The sequence below is a fragment of the Lycium barbarum genome, chromosome 9, assembly GCF_019175385.1.
Source record: "Lycium barbarum isolate Lr01 chromosome 9, ASM1917538v2, whole genome shotgun sequence".
NCBI classification, from domain to species: Eukaryota; Viridiplantae; Streptophyta; class Magnoliopsida; order Solanales; family Solanaceae; genus Lycium; species Lycium barbarum.
The window spans coordinates 5,931,540-5,948,811 of NC_083345.1; the positions used below are offsets into that span (position 1 = coordinate 5,931,540).

At 33.9% G+C, this 17,272-nt stretch overlaps 2 protein-coding genes and 1 non-coding gene across 6 annotated transcripts; all 3 read right to left on the bottom strand.

The window, feature by feature from the left end:
• Nucleotides 1–2,297: 2,297 nt before the first annotated feature.
• TRNAL-AAG (transfer RNA leucine (anticodon AAG)) lies at nt 2,298–2,378 on the bottom strand. Its single transcript has one exon. It is a non-coding gene; the product is annotated as a tRNA-Leu (tRNA).
• Nucleotides 2,379–4,636: 2,258 nt separating this feature from the next.
• On the bottom strand, nt 4,637–12,002 carry LOC132609058 (endonuclease III homolog 1, chloroplastic-like). 3 transcript variants are annotated; one of them, XM_060322887.1, is made up of 10 exons: nt 11,839–11,998; nt 10,859–10,956; nt 8,795–8,858; nt 8,415–8,533; nt 7,535–7,601; nt 6,239–6,330; nt 6,008–6,145; nt 5,830–5,934; nt 5,375–5,458; nt 4,637–5,107 (listed from the first exon to the last, which is right to left on the bottom strand). In XM_060322887.1, exons 1-10 carry the CDS (start codon nt 11,954–11,956, stop codon nt 4,991–4,993), a joined length of 1,002 nt encoding a protein of 333 aa, XP_060178870.1. In that variant the 5' UTR covers nt 11,957–11,998; the 3' UTR covers nt 4,637–4,990. The 3 variants fall into 3 exon arrangements, with proteins under 3 accessions (XP_060178870.1, XP_060178872.1, XP_060178871.1); XM_060322889.1 differs by lacking the exon at nt 11,839–11,998 and adding an exon at nt 10,638–10,718; XM_060322888.1 differs by having other exon boundaries at nt 4,998–5,130; nt 11,839–12,002.
• An 888-nt stretch (nt 12,003–12,890) lies between these two features.
• Nucleotides 12,891–16,844, bottom strand: LOC132609059 (inactive protein RESTRICTED TEV MOVEMENT 1-like). Of its 2 annotated transcripts, none has more exons than XM_060322890.1 (2): nt 16,687–16,844; nt 12,891–13,683 (listed from the first exon to the last, which is right to left on the bottom strand). In XM_060322890.1, exon 2 carries the CDS (start codon nt 13,639–13,641, stop codon nt 13,105–13,107), a length of 537 nt encoding a protein of 178 aa, XP_060178873.1. In that variant the 5' UTR covers nt 13,642–13,683; nt 16,687–16,844; the 3' UTR covers nt 12,891–13,104. The 2 variants fall into 2 exon arrangements, with proteins under 2 accessions (XP_060178873.1, XP_060178874.1); XM_060322891.1 differs by lacking the exon at nt 16,687–16,844 and adding an exon at nt 16,580–16,600.
• Nucleotides 16,845–17,272: the final 428 nt, after the last annotated feature.

Below are 17,272 nucleotides of genomic sequence, written 5' to 3' on the forward strand. Positions count from 1 at the left end.
CCAAAATATAGCTCAATTGAATTAGTGAAGTCGTTGGAAGATCGAATCATGTATAGGAGTTATATATGCTACTTGTGGAGCTGTTTCAGCTAGGGCTGGACACAATTCGGTTCAAACCGATAAAATCGACCGAACTGATTTTTTTTTAAATTCGGTTTCGATTTTTCAGTTTATTCGGCAGATTTCAGTTTTAATTTTCAAAAATTTTGTTATTCATTTCGATTTATGGTTTTCAAATATTTTAATTCGATTAACCGAAAAATCGAATTTATTAACAAGTCCATTTTTCCCCTAAACATAATACATTGGGTTTGGGTTCTGCCAAATACCTAATCCCGCAGCCCACAAATAGGCCCAAAATAAAATAACCAACCCAACTCCTATCTCTAACAATTACACCATTACAATGTACACAAGTCCACAACTTCCTACTCCAAAAATGATTATACCAGCCGCCTGCCAAATCTCTCTAGAAACTAGGGTTCTTCTTCAAAATACACACTCTGGCTCTCTGCTTATGCTCTTTATCCTCATCTTCATTAACTCAAAGGCAGAGTGCAGTGATTCATGCTCATTAGAAGCGCTGGTTTCTTATAAAGAACCATCAGTGCTACTTTGTTTGAGTTTGAATTCTTAAATACACATGTTATGTCCAAGAGATAATGGATCAAATTTTTCACTTCCCTATTTCTTTACTGGTGTAGTGGATGGGCAGATTTGGCACTATGCTAATTCAAGTAGTTACAATGTTTAAGAATTTAACATTGAGTGAAATCAAGTATTAAAGGATTTATATTAAAGAATTTAACCAAACCGAAAAACCAAACCAAAATAAATCGAACCGAAATTGCAAAAACTGAACTGAACCGAATTTAATTCAGTTTGGTTTCGGTTACCATTATTACCAAACCGAAAACCGAACCGAATTTCTTAAACTGAACCGAACCGACTGAATGCCCTGTATCGGTACTTGTTCTTTCAATTGGCGTTCAATGAATTACGGTTTTCCATGTTGTATCCATGTTAAACCTAAATGTACAGAGAATTTTAAGGGTAACTTTTTTTAGAGTTTTATGTTTTATGATATAAATAGAATATTTATACTATCAAGTTTAAGTTGAACTACAACAACATATTACTCTAATATTGAGCATGATAAGACGACTTGCAAAGTAGTACTAGGATATAGAGTTAAGAGTTTCCATTTGCTTCATGAAATAGTTAAAATTGAATTAATTAGACTAGGCCTCATGTTTCCTTTTCCTTTCACGACCACTTATAACTCTACTTATATTATACTACTTCATTACTCCCTCCGCTCCATAATAAATGGTTCTTTTAGCTTATGCACACCCTTTAAGAAATTGCTTATTCCTAAAAAATTAGTAGTATTTTTACTAACTTAACTCTAAGTATTCTTGAAAAAGAAAAGGTAACTAATGAATCTTGATTCTTTAACTAAGGTCAATTTTGAAAAAATCTGTCCAAAGTATTCTTGAAATCCTAAAGCGCCACTTATTTTGAAAAAAAAAATTGAAAAGCGTAAAAAATTACTTATTATGAAACGGAGAGACTACCGTTCAATCGCATATAATCGCGCCTGCATAAGAGGACAACAACAATCCAAATATATCTAATATGAAATTAGTCAATTAACTAAATGATACATAAGTTACCTTGAATAGTAATTGTATCAGATGTCAAGAACTTTTTTTTTTTTAAGCTAAAAGGAAAAAGCCAAAATTATCCCTGAACTTTGGAAATAGTTCATTCATATCCTTCGTTATACTTTAGGGCCAATTATACCCTTACCGTTATACTATGGGGTCAATTATACCCTTACCGTTATACTATGGGGTCAATTATATCCTTATGTCTAATAGCTGTCACGTGGCATCATCCCAACCCTTCAAAATTATTTTTCCCTCAAATAATTGTTTACCCACTAAAATAACCCAACCCGATCCGATTTTTTTTCCAGCCAAACTAATACGAAGCCAACCCAATACCCCTTGGTTGGAAAGAAAAAAAAATCGGGTCGGGTTGGGTTATTTTAGTGGGTAAAAAATTATTTGAAGCGAAAATAATTTTGAAGGGCTGGGATGATGCCACGTGATAGCTGTTAGACATAAGGGTATAATTGACCCCATAGTATAACGGTAAGGGTATAATTGGCCCTAAAGTATAACAAAGGGTATGAATGAACTATTTCTCAAAGTTCAGGGGTAATTTTGGCCCTTTTCCGTTGTTCTAAAATATTTCCGTTGCCGGGACTTGAACCCGGGCAACATTGTTAATGTTGAGAGTGGGATTTGAACCCACGCCCTTTCGGACCAGAACCTTAATCTGACGCCTTAGACCAACTCGGCCATCTCAACACGTGATTATCAGATGTCAAGGACTATGATAAACGTTAAATTTTTTTTTTTCTCTAATAAAACTTACAAATACTCAAGCATAATATCTTCTGCCTCTGGTTCTAAGTAGGAATGACTGAACTCGCTCAAATAAATACTATACAAAATAGTGTGATCAACTATCCTTTTAGCTCAACTTGACATTTATCATTAGAACTAGCCATATATGCCCATGCGATACACGGGCCGAACATATTTATTCACTTTAATTAGCCTGTCTTTAAGATTTGTATTTTGTAAATAATTTTTAAAAATTTATCGTAGTCATGACAATGAAAGTTGTTCATCAATGTGAAAAAAAAATTAGTAAAGAAGTTGAGGGAAAATTAATATTTTGATTTTTTCTTTTAAATTGTTTAATATCTTATATGTATACCGACAAGTTGATATCCATCTCAATCAATTAACTGTCCAGATCCAACATAAGAGCCATTGTTGTATATATTGGATTTTTTAAAAGCAAAACTAATAAAATATTTTTATTAAATTAATTAAAAAATATGAGGAAATAAATGTATCGGATAATTAAAATTGAAGTGCATACGTCTATGGAATAAATATTAAGTATTATGACATATTTAAATCACCAAATTTTAATTCCGAAATGAAAATATAAAGTAATACATCTTATAAATATAAAAAAACAATAATCAGATAATGCAAAGGAGAGTAAGATAAGTAAAGTATTGACAAAGAAGGAAAATGAGTTTTTCTTTTTTCTTAATACTTTAAACGTGAAAAAAGGACGAACTATAGCTATGTAAATTTGTACTAAAAGTTATATAAATGGCACACTTTAACTAACTACTTTTTTATCCCACTTAGACGTTTGTCATAGTCTCTCTCCAATAGACTATTTTCAAAAATATTTATTAGAAAGGATTAATTTTACTTTGGTTTTATAAATGAACAAGTAATTTCGACACACACATATTATATTTTTCAACAACGCGAAAAGTCAAGAGTGAACAAGTAAAAGTGCACGGAGGAAATAAATGTGTCGGAGAATTAAAATTGAAGTGCATACGTCTATGCAATAAATATTAAGTACTATGATATTTTAGAAATGTCCAAGTGGGATTAAAAAATAATTGGGTAAAATGTACAAGTTATATAGCTTATGGTACAAGCATTCATTGCGTGCACAATTTGTTAAGCTTTTGGTACAAGTTTGGGCAACTGTGTTCGTACCCCCAAGCCACTTATATATATTAGAAAAGAAATATGGGAAGAAAATAAATATTCAGCAAAAACGTGAAAAGTCAAAAGTGAACAAGTAAAAGTGCACGGAGGAAATAAACATGTGTCAGAGAATAAATAGAAGTGCACACGTTTATACATGAGAAAAGAATAAATATTCAATACTATGACATATATCAACATGAGATTTATTAATTCTTAAAGAATGTGAAAAGTCAAAAGTGAACATATTAAAGTGCACGAAATAAATTTGTGTAGGAGAATTAAAATTTGAAGTGCATACGTTTATACATGAGAAGAGAATAAATATTAAGTACTATGACATATGTCTACGTGGGATATAAAAATAGTTGGATAAAGTGTACAAGTTATATAGCTCATGGTACAAGCATTCATTGCGTGTACAATTTGTGAAGCTCATGGGAAGAAAATAAATATTCCGCAAAAACATGAAAAGTCAAAAGTGAACAAGTAAAAATGCACGGAGGAAATAAAAATGTATCGGAGAATTAAAATAGAAGTGCACGTGTATATATGAGAAAAGAATAAATATTCAGTATTATAGCATGTATCCACATAGGATTTATCAATTCTTAAAGAATGTGAAAAGTCAAAAGTGAACATATTAAAGTGCACGGATGAAATAAATTTGTGTAGGAGAATTAAAATTGAACTGCATATGTCTATACATGAGAAGAGAATAAGAGTCTGTTTGGATGGGCTTATGCCTATAAGCTGTTTGCAGCTTATAAGCTAAAAAAAATAAATTGGGGTAGTCTAACTTTTTTTTTTTTGGCTTATTAGTTGTTTTCAGCTTATAAGCTGCTTTAGATAATCTAAGTCAAATGGGCCCAATTATTTTTGTGAACTTATTTTAAGCACAAATGACTTTAAGCTGGTCAGTCAAACACTCAAAAAAGCTAAAAACAGCTTATAAGCAACTTATAAGCCAATCCAAACGGGCTCTAAATATTCAGCTAGAATACGAAAAGTCAAAAGTGAACAAGTAAAAATGCACGGAGAAAATAAATGTGTCGGAGAATTAAATTTGAAGTGCATACGTTTGTACATGAGAAGGGAATAAATATTAAATACTATGATATATGTCTACGTGAGAGATAAAAATAGTTGGATAAAGTGTACAACCTATATAGCTCATGGTACAAGCATTCCTTGCGTGTATTTTGTGAAGCTCATTGTACAAGTGGGGGCAGCTGTGTTCGTACCCCCACCGCACTTAAGCATTCATTGTGTGTACAATTTGTGAAGCTCATTGTACAAGTGGGGGCAGCTGTGTTCGTACCCCCACCGCACTTGTATATAATGTAAAAATAGAACTTGAAAATTGGATCACTTTGCAGCTAACAACCTTGTCAAAGTTTCTTCTTGGGGCTTGATATCTCCTTAAATGCCGATGGACAGAGTTCACTTACCGTGCATTTTGCACAGCGAGGTCTCAGAGGAGTACATATGGTCTGTCCAAAGCCTACCTGTAAAGGCCATAGCCACAAAACTGAAGCAAGAATAACCAGAGGGGAGAGAAAATTCATCTTCAGTTGAGCTATCCTCACTCTGAGTAGTCCAATTTTGGAGGCACAGTTAGTTTTTGAAAATTTGTTGTAAAAGTAAGTCAAATGTACCTTTTTGATAAATGATTATTTGGAGAAATATTAAAGACGAGTAAAAGTAGTTTCTATTCTGGAGATTGGATATGATGATCAACTATGCTTCAGAGAAAGAATGAAGGGAAAACGTACCAAAAGCAAATTAATGGAAACCCATTCTTCTTTTGGAAGCCATTGCTGCAAGGAGACCCTAGTCTCTTCGGGGGATCTTGTTCCCTGACAGAGTAAAACAAGTAGGAACGGAGTGCTGTGAGTATATTTTCTAAGAAAATTATTGGTTTCAATCTAAACATATCGTTATTATGCATTTCTCACATCTGACTAAGTGGGAACGGTAACATTTGAAATCAGGAGCTGTTAAATGTTCCATTTTTTTTTTTTTACGAAGGGAGTAATTTATTAACGAAGAGGAAATCGTACACCAAAAAGTAGAGAAACCTACACCAAATATTATCTTCTACAAAAGATACCCAATCTTCTATACAAATAGGGATATCATCAGTACACCAAAAAGCAAAGCGTCACAAGAGGCTATTTTTCAACTTTACAAAGTGATAGTCAACCCCTTCAAATAGAATTAAGCATACCTGCTTTGTTCCAGGCCGTGAGACCCAACCAAGCCGATTGCTAACACGATGCACGTGGGTGTCTACACAAATCCCTTCAACTTTGTTCCATGCCATAATCATAACCTAAAGGAAAATGCTATTTTGAATAACTTAGAAATGTGCAGTGAAAGGAAAATGACAGAAGCATACTTCCTACCAAGTGAGCTATCTTCGGACCAACACCTGGAAGTAGAAGCAACTCGTCCACTGAACTAGGAATGTCTCCATCATATTTAGAGATACATATCTTTGCAACTTGTTTTAGGTGCTTAGCCTTTCTTGTGTAAAATCCAACCTGACGTCATTCGGCGTGACGACAAATGACAAATCTTTTTGGGACTAAAGTGAATAAAGTAATATCATTAAACTGACATCATTGAGCACATACCGGGTATATCAAGCTCTTTATGGTATCTTCATCAGCTTTATCCATTGCGCCAGCACTCAGCAAACCATTTTCGAGGAGCCGTTGAGTCGCTTCTGCAGATTCAGAGGACATCATTACATACCAATAGGAAGTCAGAGAAGAATATCACAGCCTCAAAAAATTGAGGAACACTTTCAATGGAACAGATTAATGTCTGACTTCAAGTAATCATCTCCTCAAAAGATGGATGTGAGATAGCTTCTTGAAATCATCTTTTTCTGCTAATCATATATTGGTATTCTCCTAGCTATCCCATTTTGATAAACATGTTTTTTATGACAAGTTATTCTATGAGGATGCGGGCTTAACGGAGTGGGCAAGATTGGAGTGCCTCCGTGGTGGACAAGACGGGGAAGCAAGACTGAGATGGTTCGCGCATGTGAAGAGGAGGAGCATAGATGCCCCAATGAGGAGGTGCGAGAGGTTGGCAGTGATAGGTCTACAGAGAGGTTGAGGTGGACCGAGGAGGAACTAGGAAAGGTGATTAGACAGGACATGACATATCTTCAGCTCAGCCATCCTAAATAAGAGAGGATGGAGGTCAAAGATTAGGGTAGAAGCTTAGTAGGTAGTTGAGCAATTTCTCTCTTTTGGAGAGCATGGTTCTAGCTTAGAGTACCTTATCTGCCGCCTCTTCTCCTTACCAATATTATTAGTATTATTATTCTATCTTTGTTTTATTCTTTAAATTTATTACTATTGTTGTTTCTTCTACTTTGGCTATCTTTACTATTTTTGTTGTCAATGCTATCTTCTCTTCGATATTTTTATCATAGCTTTTTACCCTTATATTTCTCAAACTTCCTTTGAACAACGCTTTTCTTGAGCCGAGGGTCTATCAGAAACAACCTCTCTACCCTGTAAAGGTAGGCATAATGTCTGGGTACAACCCACCCTTCCCAGACGATCCCACTTGTGGGATCACAACGGTATGATGCGGAGGGCGTAGCAGAACTGGGTGTATCAAACAGAAGTCGCTAGCTACAAAAGCAAGCAGTAAAAAGATCTCCGATGAAGTATAAGATCAAGATGATCTTGATGACAAAAATAAATAGAATTTAGGTAGTAAGATGACAGAGATATCAGAGTAATCTCTAAGATAGGAAGAGGAAAGCATATCTGGATAGGTTACTAACTCATTCCAAAGACACAACCTATCACAAAGAGAACATGAATGTAGTCCTATAAAGAGATAATCACGATATTAACAAGCATCATATAGCTGAAACTTCCAACACTAGTAATCTCAACACTTGCCATGTGTAACATGACCCTTTGTCTGGCTTGATAACAATGACCCAACCAGTTCAGCAAATCTTCTTTCCTGATGAGATTGTGAACAGAAAAAGTGAAGAAGAAAATATAGTAATCAACATCAGCATCCACACCCTTCCAGCAACTACAAAATAACTAAGTTGTAAAGATCAAAAATGTATAACATCCTATCAGAAGTGTTAAATTATTATACGAGCTTACTCGTAAAAAAAGTAAAAGGACACTTTCGTTCTCAACTTATTTTTATATATGAGCACTCAGTTCTAGATTACATTTTAGAGAACTTTCATCATTTAATTTCAATTTCTCTCATTGGATGTTATATCTCGCCTTTCCCTTATTTAGATGTTAAAAATGTCCTTCCCACAAGACCATCTTGTCAAGGAAAAGCCTAAAAGCAATAAGCTGAATTTGTTGCCACAGAGGACTCTAGTGTCTTTAGATGCTAGAAAATCACCTCCTTGCTTGATAACTAGGGGTCGGTTGGTTGCTGGTTAGAGTTATGCAGGTGTTAGTAATGCAGGAATTAGTTATGCAGGGTTTAATTATGCATGTATTAGTTACTCCATCTTCTATCATGCATAAAATAATACATAGATTCCCCCATAACCTATAGATGTATTAGTTATGCGGGATTCTAAATCTCTAACCAAACACCGTATTTGGCGTGTTGAATTTTATACATAGCAAAAGAATGCTACCAAACATGGTACAAGCTATGCAGGTTTTCAATACATGAAAATCACCCCCTAACCAGCAACCAAACAACCCCTAAATTTAGTTAACACTTTTTAGGTAAAATACAACACAGTCAAAGAAGACAAGCACTAGCCAAACGTCACGTCTGCAAAGATGTATGCACCTTAGGTTGAAGAGAAGTCATCCCTTCATCCGGGTCAATGGAGTCCACAGGCGCATGTTCTGATGATCTCATTCTGCGTATTCCTTCAATGACGCTTTCCCAGTTGGCAGGATGTTGAACTGCATCAAATTTGCCACATTTTAGTCTTCAAATTTACCATATCTTAGCCTTACTATCCATAAAGTTTGTTAAATATGAGAACCATCCTCAATGATTAAAAAAAAAAAAAAACAGTTGCAAACAAATAAGAGAGCTAAGTCCTTTTCTTTCAACAGCAGAATCTACATGGAGATATATCGTGCAACGTTCAATATCAATATGAAAACTAGAACAGCAGAAAGATAAAAGATAAGGAAACAGAAATAGTCCTTGGTACTCACTTGACCGAGAATAAATATTGTCACTTTTATTTGCAAAATCTTCAATGTCTGGATGCCTGAGAAACTGCAATAAGTTGAAAAAACACATGATTTGTTTTTACTCTTGCAACCTCAAGAACCAAGGATCTATAGTAACCGATATTTAAAATAGACTGTGAAGTACATAGACCACAGAAAAAATTTCTCTTTCGCGAAATGGTCTTTCCCAGTTTTTCTTTTTGAGAATACAACAAAATAATCTTAAAGTCAAACCTTGTAATAATTTCTTCAATTTTAATAATGTGCTTGGTCACTCTCATAGGTCATTCCAATCTTTCAAAATTTGGACAATCAAATTGGATCGAGTGTGCAATTAAATTGTGCGAAGAGATGGAGCTAAAAGTCATAATCCAGGAGGTCTTAAGATGCTCTCTTTTACCCCATGTTACATGGACTCGATTGAGTATTAGAACGGACATGCATAAGATATAGGTAGGTTCACTTCTTTTTTTTTTTTTCATTTTTAGTGTATAATGAAGGATCCATAGAAAGTTCCCATACCTACTACAAAACACTTCTTCTTCTTCTTTTTTTTTTTTGGAGAAGGTAGGAAAAAGAAAACCATAATAAACCCTTTCAATAGCCACATTTAATATGAATGTAAAGCTAGAATGATGAGATACCGGTATGCCAAGGAAAGATGAAGAGACCACCTAATAAACCCTTTACTAGTATATTCCATCAGTAATGCTCGTTTTCTGTCTCTAACAACTTTTTGTATCGACCTATTTTTCTCTTTATAGCATGCTGCTTTAAAGTTTTAATCTATTCAGCAGGAAGTCCAGATGGATTGAGGTCACAAGGTGCAGCTAGTTCCGCTGAGTAGCCAAAAGGAGTATAATATTCTAAACCGACATAGGAAGCAATATGCAAACTTCTATAGTTACTTCCATCTAAAATCTTCCCTTTTTTTGCAAAGACAAAATAACATTGCACATAACGTTTGACATAGTTTAGATTTGGAAAATCCATATCCTTATTTTTTGGCCTTCCACATCATCTTATGCAAGATCATTTTCTTTGTCGATCTTGAAAAACCTGAAGATTTTGGAAATATCCATCAGTATTGACTACCGTCTAAACCACTACAATAAGCTTCTAATATACTGATAGTAGGACCGTATAGCAGAAACAAGATTTCAAGATGACAAAGGAGAGAATTGTCAGTCCTCCAGGAAAGTTACTTGGAGATATCATAACTTCTTTAGTTCTATAGTATACAGTGAATTCTATCACCGGAGATTATCATTAGAGTAATTAATCTTAAATAGCCGCCCACCAAAAAGAATTGGCTGCAGATGCATAATATATTATGTATATAAGTGTGTAACCGTGTATAAATATGTTTGCCCACGCGGCCAAATGTGTAACTTTTCCTTACCAGCATCCCCAGAATATTCTACAGTTAACATTACACACTCAAAGGTTTCCCCTCAAATTCACAACCCATTTGAGGGAATAAAAATCTAGTCTTTTCTATAATGCAACAATCAAGACAGTAAGCCCCTCAGGTGAAAACTCAACTAAATTGTACTTATTTCAAGAATTCCCAAGGAGAGGGCCACTGACTGGTTAACTCACTTGATCCCAAGACAACATAATGCATTGCACTCACAAGAATATGTCGATGCAGAGGCGGATTTAATACATAAGTTATGAGTTCATCCAAATCCAATATTTTGGCTCAAACCACGTATACGTGCAAAAATATTTGTACAAATAATAGATATCGAACCCAGTAAGTCGAATGAATTGTGGTAAATTTGAGAAGTCGAATAAGTAATGTTCAAGTTTTGGATCCAACCTCTGTATGCATATTAGCTTGTCTATGTAACAACATTCTAACAAGTATCGTTGATCTGCTTCAGAGTGGCTCCCAATCAAGCTAAATTTTCTCACACAAATTTCATCAGAAACATGATAAGACCAAGCAGCATTACGAAATCAAACCTTTGCAAGATAAAAGAATGATCATAATCATAAACAAATGGAATCTCCATTTTTTAAGAGAAGAAATTACCATACTTTTTCATCCGGAGACTTTGTCTTAACCTCTTTGGCTATAATTTCCACTCTCCTTTTTCTCACTCTCTTCTTAGGAACAATGCCAACAACTTCAGAACCTAAAATTAACGGTTGTTTGATGACTACATAAACCCTTCATTCCAATAAGACATACCACAAAAGAAAAAAACAAAACTCTTCTTTACAAGGCAAAAAGAAACACATTCAAGCTGAAATTCTTCAAGGTTCAATACCAGAAACTAGTTATACTTTGACAATTAGCAAGAAAATGTCCACATTCATGTGTTTTAAGATTACACCTTTAAGCTGAATTTTAAGGATCCTTTTTTTTTTTTGGGATAAACTTTCACTTTATTTTAAAATTAGTATTTGACCAAGAAAATTACAAATTCAACTTGAAGTTGGATTCCGAATTTGAAAACAACTTATAGCTTGTTTTCCAATTCTATCTTCATCGCTCCAAATAAAATGCTCTATTCTCTCCTTTGCAAAAAGTATAACCAAACACAACTCTATTCGTCTTCAACTCCAACTTCAAAAATTCCAAATAAAATGAAAAATTATTTCAAGGACCCGTTTGCCATGAGAATTATTCACTTTTATCTAGAATTCTTTTTCACTTTATTTGAAAATCAGCTTTTGGCCATGAAAATTTGAAATACATACCCGTTTTCAATTTTTCACTTTCGGTACATTCAAAGAACCAAATATATTTTTGCCAAAACTATAACCAAACAACTTCAAAAATTCTAAATAAAGTGAAAAATATTTGGTTTCTATGGCTAAAAGCCTTTTTAATATTTAGCTCAAAACACATAGACATTCAGGGAAAAAGATTGTTTAAGCTGAATTTTAAGGTTAAAACTTGAAATTAGATGTTAAAAGTTCAAGATTTAAATAACAAACATAAAGGAGCATTATACAGACAAAACAACATATTCTTGCAAGAATTTTAAAAGCTATTTTTCATTTTTGGGAACCTGGGTTTTGCAGAACAGGATTTTGTAGTGCTTTTGGCATTGCTGTAAAGGAAATGAATCGAATTGGCAATGGAAATGAAGAGAGATATGCAGTGTGTCTAAGAAAAGAGAGTGACATTTTTGGAGGGACTGGCCTGAGTTTAAGCCACGTCTCTTATATTGAAAAGTTAGAAATTGCATTTCTTAATTCTGTTGGGGCAGTTAGGCTCTACCTTGTTGGCATCATTTAAGTCGTAGAAAAATTATAAAACTATGCCATTATATTTTGTGTATATCATTTAAAATAATTCTATATGTATAGTATATACAACTCGAGCAGTTTTAGTTCTTTAAATGATACTTTCATAAATTTAAGGGATAATTTTACGAGAGTCCCTCAAGTTTGGATTTGTAACACTAACCTGCCTCATAGTTACGATACGGAAAAGGGTCAAATATACCCATGTACTGTCAGAAAAGGGTCAAATACCCCTCGTTATACTTTCGCTTCAAATATACACTACCATTATACTTTCGGTCCAAATATACCCCTTCCATTATACTTTGCCACAAATTTGGCCTTAATTTTGGCGGAGGGACACATGTTAAGTTTAGAATAAAATGATCCAACCCCAATTTAAATACTCGATTTTTTTTAAAATCCACCTATTTAACCCGACCCATTTTCTTTTCTTTTCATCTTCTTCTATTTTCAATACCTGAAGCTTCAAACCTTGTTCTTTCATGATAGTTTTATCAATTTAAAAAGGATAATTTTAGAGAAATCCCCCTAAGTTTGGATTCCTAATACTTCTGCCTCATGGTTTATGATATTATGCTTACCTTCCTTGTTTTGATTTTTTTATAACCATTCTATTAACTTATTTATCATAATAAATATAAAAAAAACAAAAGTTGACGAATTTAAACTTTACTCATATGTACTCTTTTATTTAAAAAATGCTTTAAGAAAGAAAATCTAAATAGACTCCTCGATGTTCAAAAGTTTCTCTTAATTCCCCATCTGGTTAAATTAAAAGATCTTGAAGATAATTTTTACCAAATAATGAAGATGACAATGAAAAATGGGACAGATTTACTTCAATATCATAGTGGACGGGGTTAAACCATCTTACAGTAACTTGTTTTTACAACATAAAACTCGAGATAAACCTTACACAATAACACAGCACCATGCAGTAGATCTATTGTGCAAAAGTAAAACCATAAATAAGCATAGAGTTAAATAAGACAATTCACATTATTTGGAAATTTGTAAAAGGTGAGTTAATCATCTTCTTTCTCATCCTTCACTCGAAGATTTTTAAAGTTGATCATGGAGCTGGACGGGATGGGCTTCACATGGACCCCGATACTCTCAATACCACAGTGATTCTCAGTGCCATAAAAACCACCAAAAAGATGATGATTTCCTAACTGAAAGTCGAATTCGATTTCATCATCAGTTGAAGGTCGGGCACACCCAAATGGTCCGTAGGAACCTTTGTTGGTTCCAAATCTTATACTTCCCAGAAATGTATAGTCGGCATTATCTGTATACTCTGTCAATGTTTTGAAATAACCGCTTATGGAAGTAAGAAATTCTGATGAATAATCAAAGACAACTGAAAAAATGTTTCCACGGCGTTGAGTACCATGCTTGTCTGACCGGACTAAGTTGCCATTTTCATAAAACAGGAACTGAAGTGCAAAAACTCTGAGTTTGTTGTAGATAACAACTATACCAGCTACTTTGTCTCGTCCCTTGTCATCCCAAATGGTTCCACCATATCCTCCCGCTGGCCCAACCTTGGTCATATTCATATTCTCTCTTGCTTCTAAAAACTAGTTGGAAGATCCGCTTATCTATTAAAAGCACAAATTCAAAGCAAAATGTTAATCATTTTACCCTTTCAAAATAGATTTCGCATTGGACAATAATCATTTAATTATTTTCCTAATTTTTAGAACTTTAAAAAAGGACAGCCCGGCCCACAAGGCATCCCGCATTAGCTTGGGCTTGAAAAAAGTGTCATTTAAAATGTGTTAGGGTAGGGAGAGCATTGAGCCCCACTGACAACAGAGTTTCTAGAATGGGCATTTCTATCCCATCTAAATGCGTAAGACTTCCTGAAAATGAAACTGTGGAGCATCTCTTTTATAGGGGTGAACTGCCACAACAAACTTGGAAGACTCTCTGTGGACCCTTTGGCATTCCTTGCATCATTACCTCCTACAGGCAAGCAATGGTTAGTTGGTGGAAGCACAGAGGCCATAACCCTATCACTGCTTTCATTTCTAAATGTGTGACTATTATCACTTCTTGAGAATTATGGAGATCAAGATGTGGTACCAAGTATGGTAGTGAGAACAAACTTGAAAGAACTATATCCCTCATCTCTTCTACTATCTCCCTTTTGGTAAGAAATGAATTCAAGAATATCAAGGGGGGCACTAGCTGGAGGAGCATTACTCATATCCTGGATAGCTATTCTTTTCAAAAGGACTAGTTTTATGAATTGGATAAAGCCACCAATGAATGTGTGAACCTTAATTCAGATGGTAGCTGCAAACAGGATATTTGTGGTGGTGGTGGTACGGTCGGGGACAATGTAGGTTGCTTCATTTTGCTTATAGCCTAGTCTTAGGGAAAGGGACTAGCAATTGGGCTGAATCAGCAACCCTACTTTTTGGCATTCAATGGTGCTGAGATAATGGTTTGCATAATATAGAAGCTGAAAGTGATTCTAAGCTTCTAGTAGATTGTGTTAATGGCGACAACTCTACTTCTTGGAGACTGTGTGTTGAAGTGGAGCAGCCCAGGAAGAGAGGTGCAGTCAGGTTTCATTCTTAGTCATTGCTACAGCAAATGCAGACAGTCTGGCTTATGTGAGTCACTCACAGCCTGAGCCCTGAGACCAAATTGTATCATAATTTGTTGGATCTACCATCTTGTATCAAAGGTCTAGTGATTTGTGGGACTCGCATTATCAACATGAAAAAGTCAGAATTGGTGTTTGAACCTCCATGATCAATGCACACCAAGCTTCAGCGTTATAGCTGTAGATTTGGTAGAAACTTTTGGAGGTACCCCACCTCTAGTATAGGTATCTCTTCATTTAGACTTTGGTTTAGACTATGTTATTCTGCCAGTAGCATTTCCTTCATCTTCTTGTATCATGATAGCTTAGCTATCTATCAAACTAGATCAGGCAGGCTTGTACATGTACAGCACCCTCAAATCTCATGTATTATCCTTTTGCGAGACGAATAAAATGCGCAGTTGGTAAAAAGAAATGCTTACAATTTATCTACTCGTTGTTAGTTGGTCTCTTGGTACAAATATTCACTCCTGATCACATGTAAGTTCTTCTCTGTATGTTTATGTACACACATTCATATATCACATTGAATAGAATCATTATTCCTTTAAAAAATACCTAAAGACTTCAAATAATGAAAACGTAATTAATTTAGGATGTCATACACATTTTCAACAAAAAAAATCAATTAAGCTTGAAGAGTTAAGCTTAGAACAACATCAACAACAAGCACAAGCAAATATTAAAAACAAAAAGCTTTAAAAGCTTATTTTGACTATGAAAGATCGTATCTAGCACATATTTACACAAATATAATCATATCAGAGATTCAAGAGAACAATCTTCACACTAACAAAAGATTTTAAAAAAGGGAAAATTATAATAATGTACAACCTAGCATACAAAATTACATTTGCGTAGCCATATTTTTAAATTACATCCGCATAGCCACTTTGTCAAGGTATACAACATTATACAATTTTATACGCCTAGAGTAGACAATGCATCAACCTTTTATAAAAGTGTATAATAACGTATAAGAGATGTTTATCCACACTTTTACACTGGGTATACAAGATTATACAAATTTATACAAAAGGTGTAAAACACTTTTACACTAGTATACAATATTATACAAATTTATACAAGAGGGGTTTACACATAATGTATAAGAGGTGTCTATACAAACTTCTATACCGTATAAAAGTGTATAATAATGTATAAGAGGGGTTTATAGGTGTAAAACACTTTTACTCTAGTATACCATATTATACAAATTTATACAAGAGGTGTTTATATACAAGAGGGGTTTACACATAATGTATAAGAGGTGTCTATACAAACTTCTATACCGTATAAAAATGTATAATAATGAATAAGAGGAGTTTATACACATTTAACTTTTTTTTTTTTTGGCAACCGCTAAGAAACTTAGTGGGATATTTATTAATAATAAACAAAAGCAAAAAACATAAGTTCAAAACAAATAAAGGAACAAAAAAGTCCAACAGTGCCGTCACAACAAAAAAACCAGGTGAAAGCCTGAGAGCCTGTTTGGATGGGCTTATTTTAAGCAGCTTATAAGCTGCTTCACATAAGCTAAGTTAAACGGGTCCAATTAGTTTATTGAGCTTATTTTAAGCACAAAATGACTTTAAGCTAGCCAGTCAAACACTTAAAAAAGCTAAAAACAGTTTATAAGCAACTTATAAGTCAATCCAAACGGGCTCTAAATTATGAAAGTAAAGACACTAGTGCTCGTCAGCTAAATTACGGCTAACGCGCGTAAAAAATAAAAAGTGGGCTAAACCAGGTAATTATTTTATTCTAATTGTCATACAGTGTTATTTTTCCTAAAAAAGGGGAGAAAAATCAATTAGAATTGAATAAAGGAAAATAATGGAGAATTTAAAAAGGGGTACTATAAGACTATAATTTACCTGCAGAAAACTTTGATCTTATGAGATACCCAAATACCAAAAAAAAAAAAAAAAAAAAAAAAAAAAAAAAAAAAAGTGGCAGCAGCAAATAAATAAGAGAGACTTACAGTTAACAAAGGACTGAAGGTGAAAGGTTGGTGATCGAAGGGGTTGGGGAAAAGAAAGAAACTTTGTTATTTAAAGTAGTCAAGCCAGAATCAATAATTGAATGTGGAAAAAAAAAAGTGAATCAACAAAGATAAAAGGTTAAAGAATTGATAAAGAAACACAAAGAAAAGAAGAAGAGGAGAATAAGTTACCTGTTTTGTTCTTTTAGAGTTAAACTTTTTAATTTTAAACATATGAATATTAAATTTTTAAAATTTATAAAATAAAATTTACATATTTAAAAATTACATAAAAAGTTTTATAAGTCACCATAATTACAAATTTAAAAGATATAATAAAATTACGATCAAAGAACAACTAGAGAAATATAGCAAAAGAAAGGTAAATCGGGAAGACCTTCTACTAACCCAAGATCGTTAACTAAGATCGGAAGATTCAACTAAAGAAGAGGAAGTTATGAAAAGGAGAATTTAATTGAAGAAGACTTTCTTGAATTGGCTTGAATGACTTATAATTGGGTTTGGTTACAAATGACTAAGGCCACCCCTATTTATACTTGTGTAGGGATGGTTCTAGAAATACTTC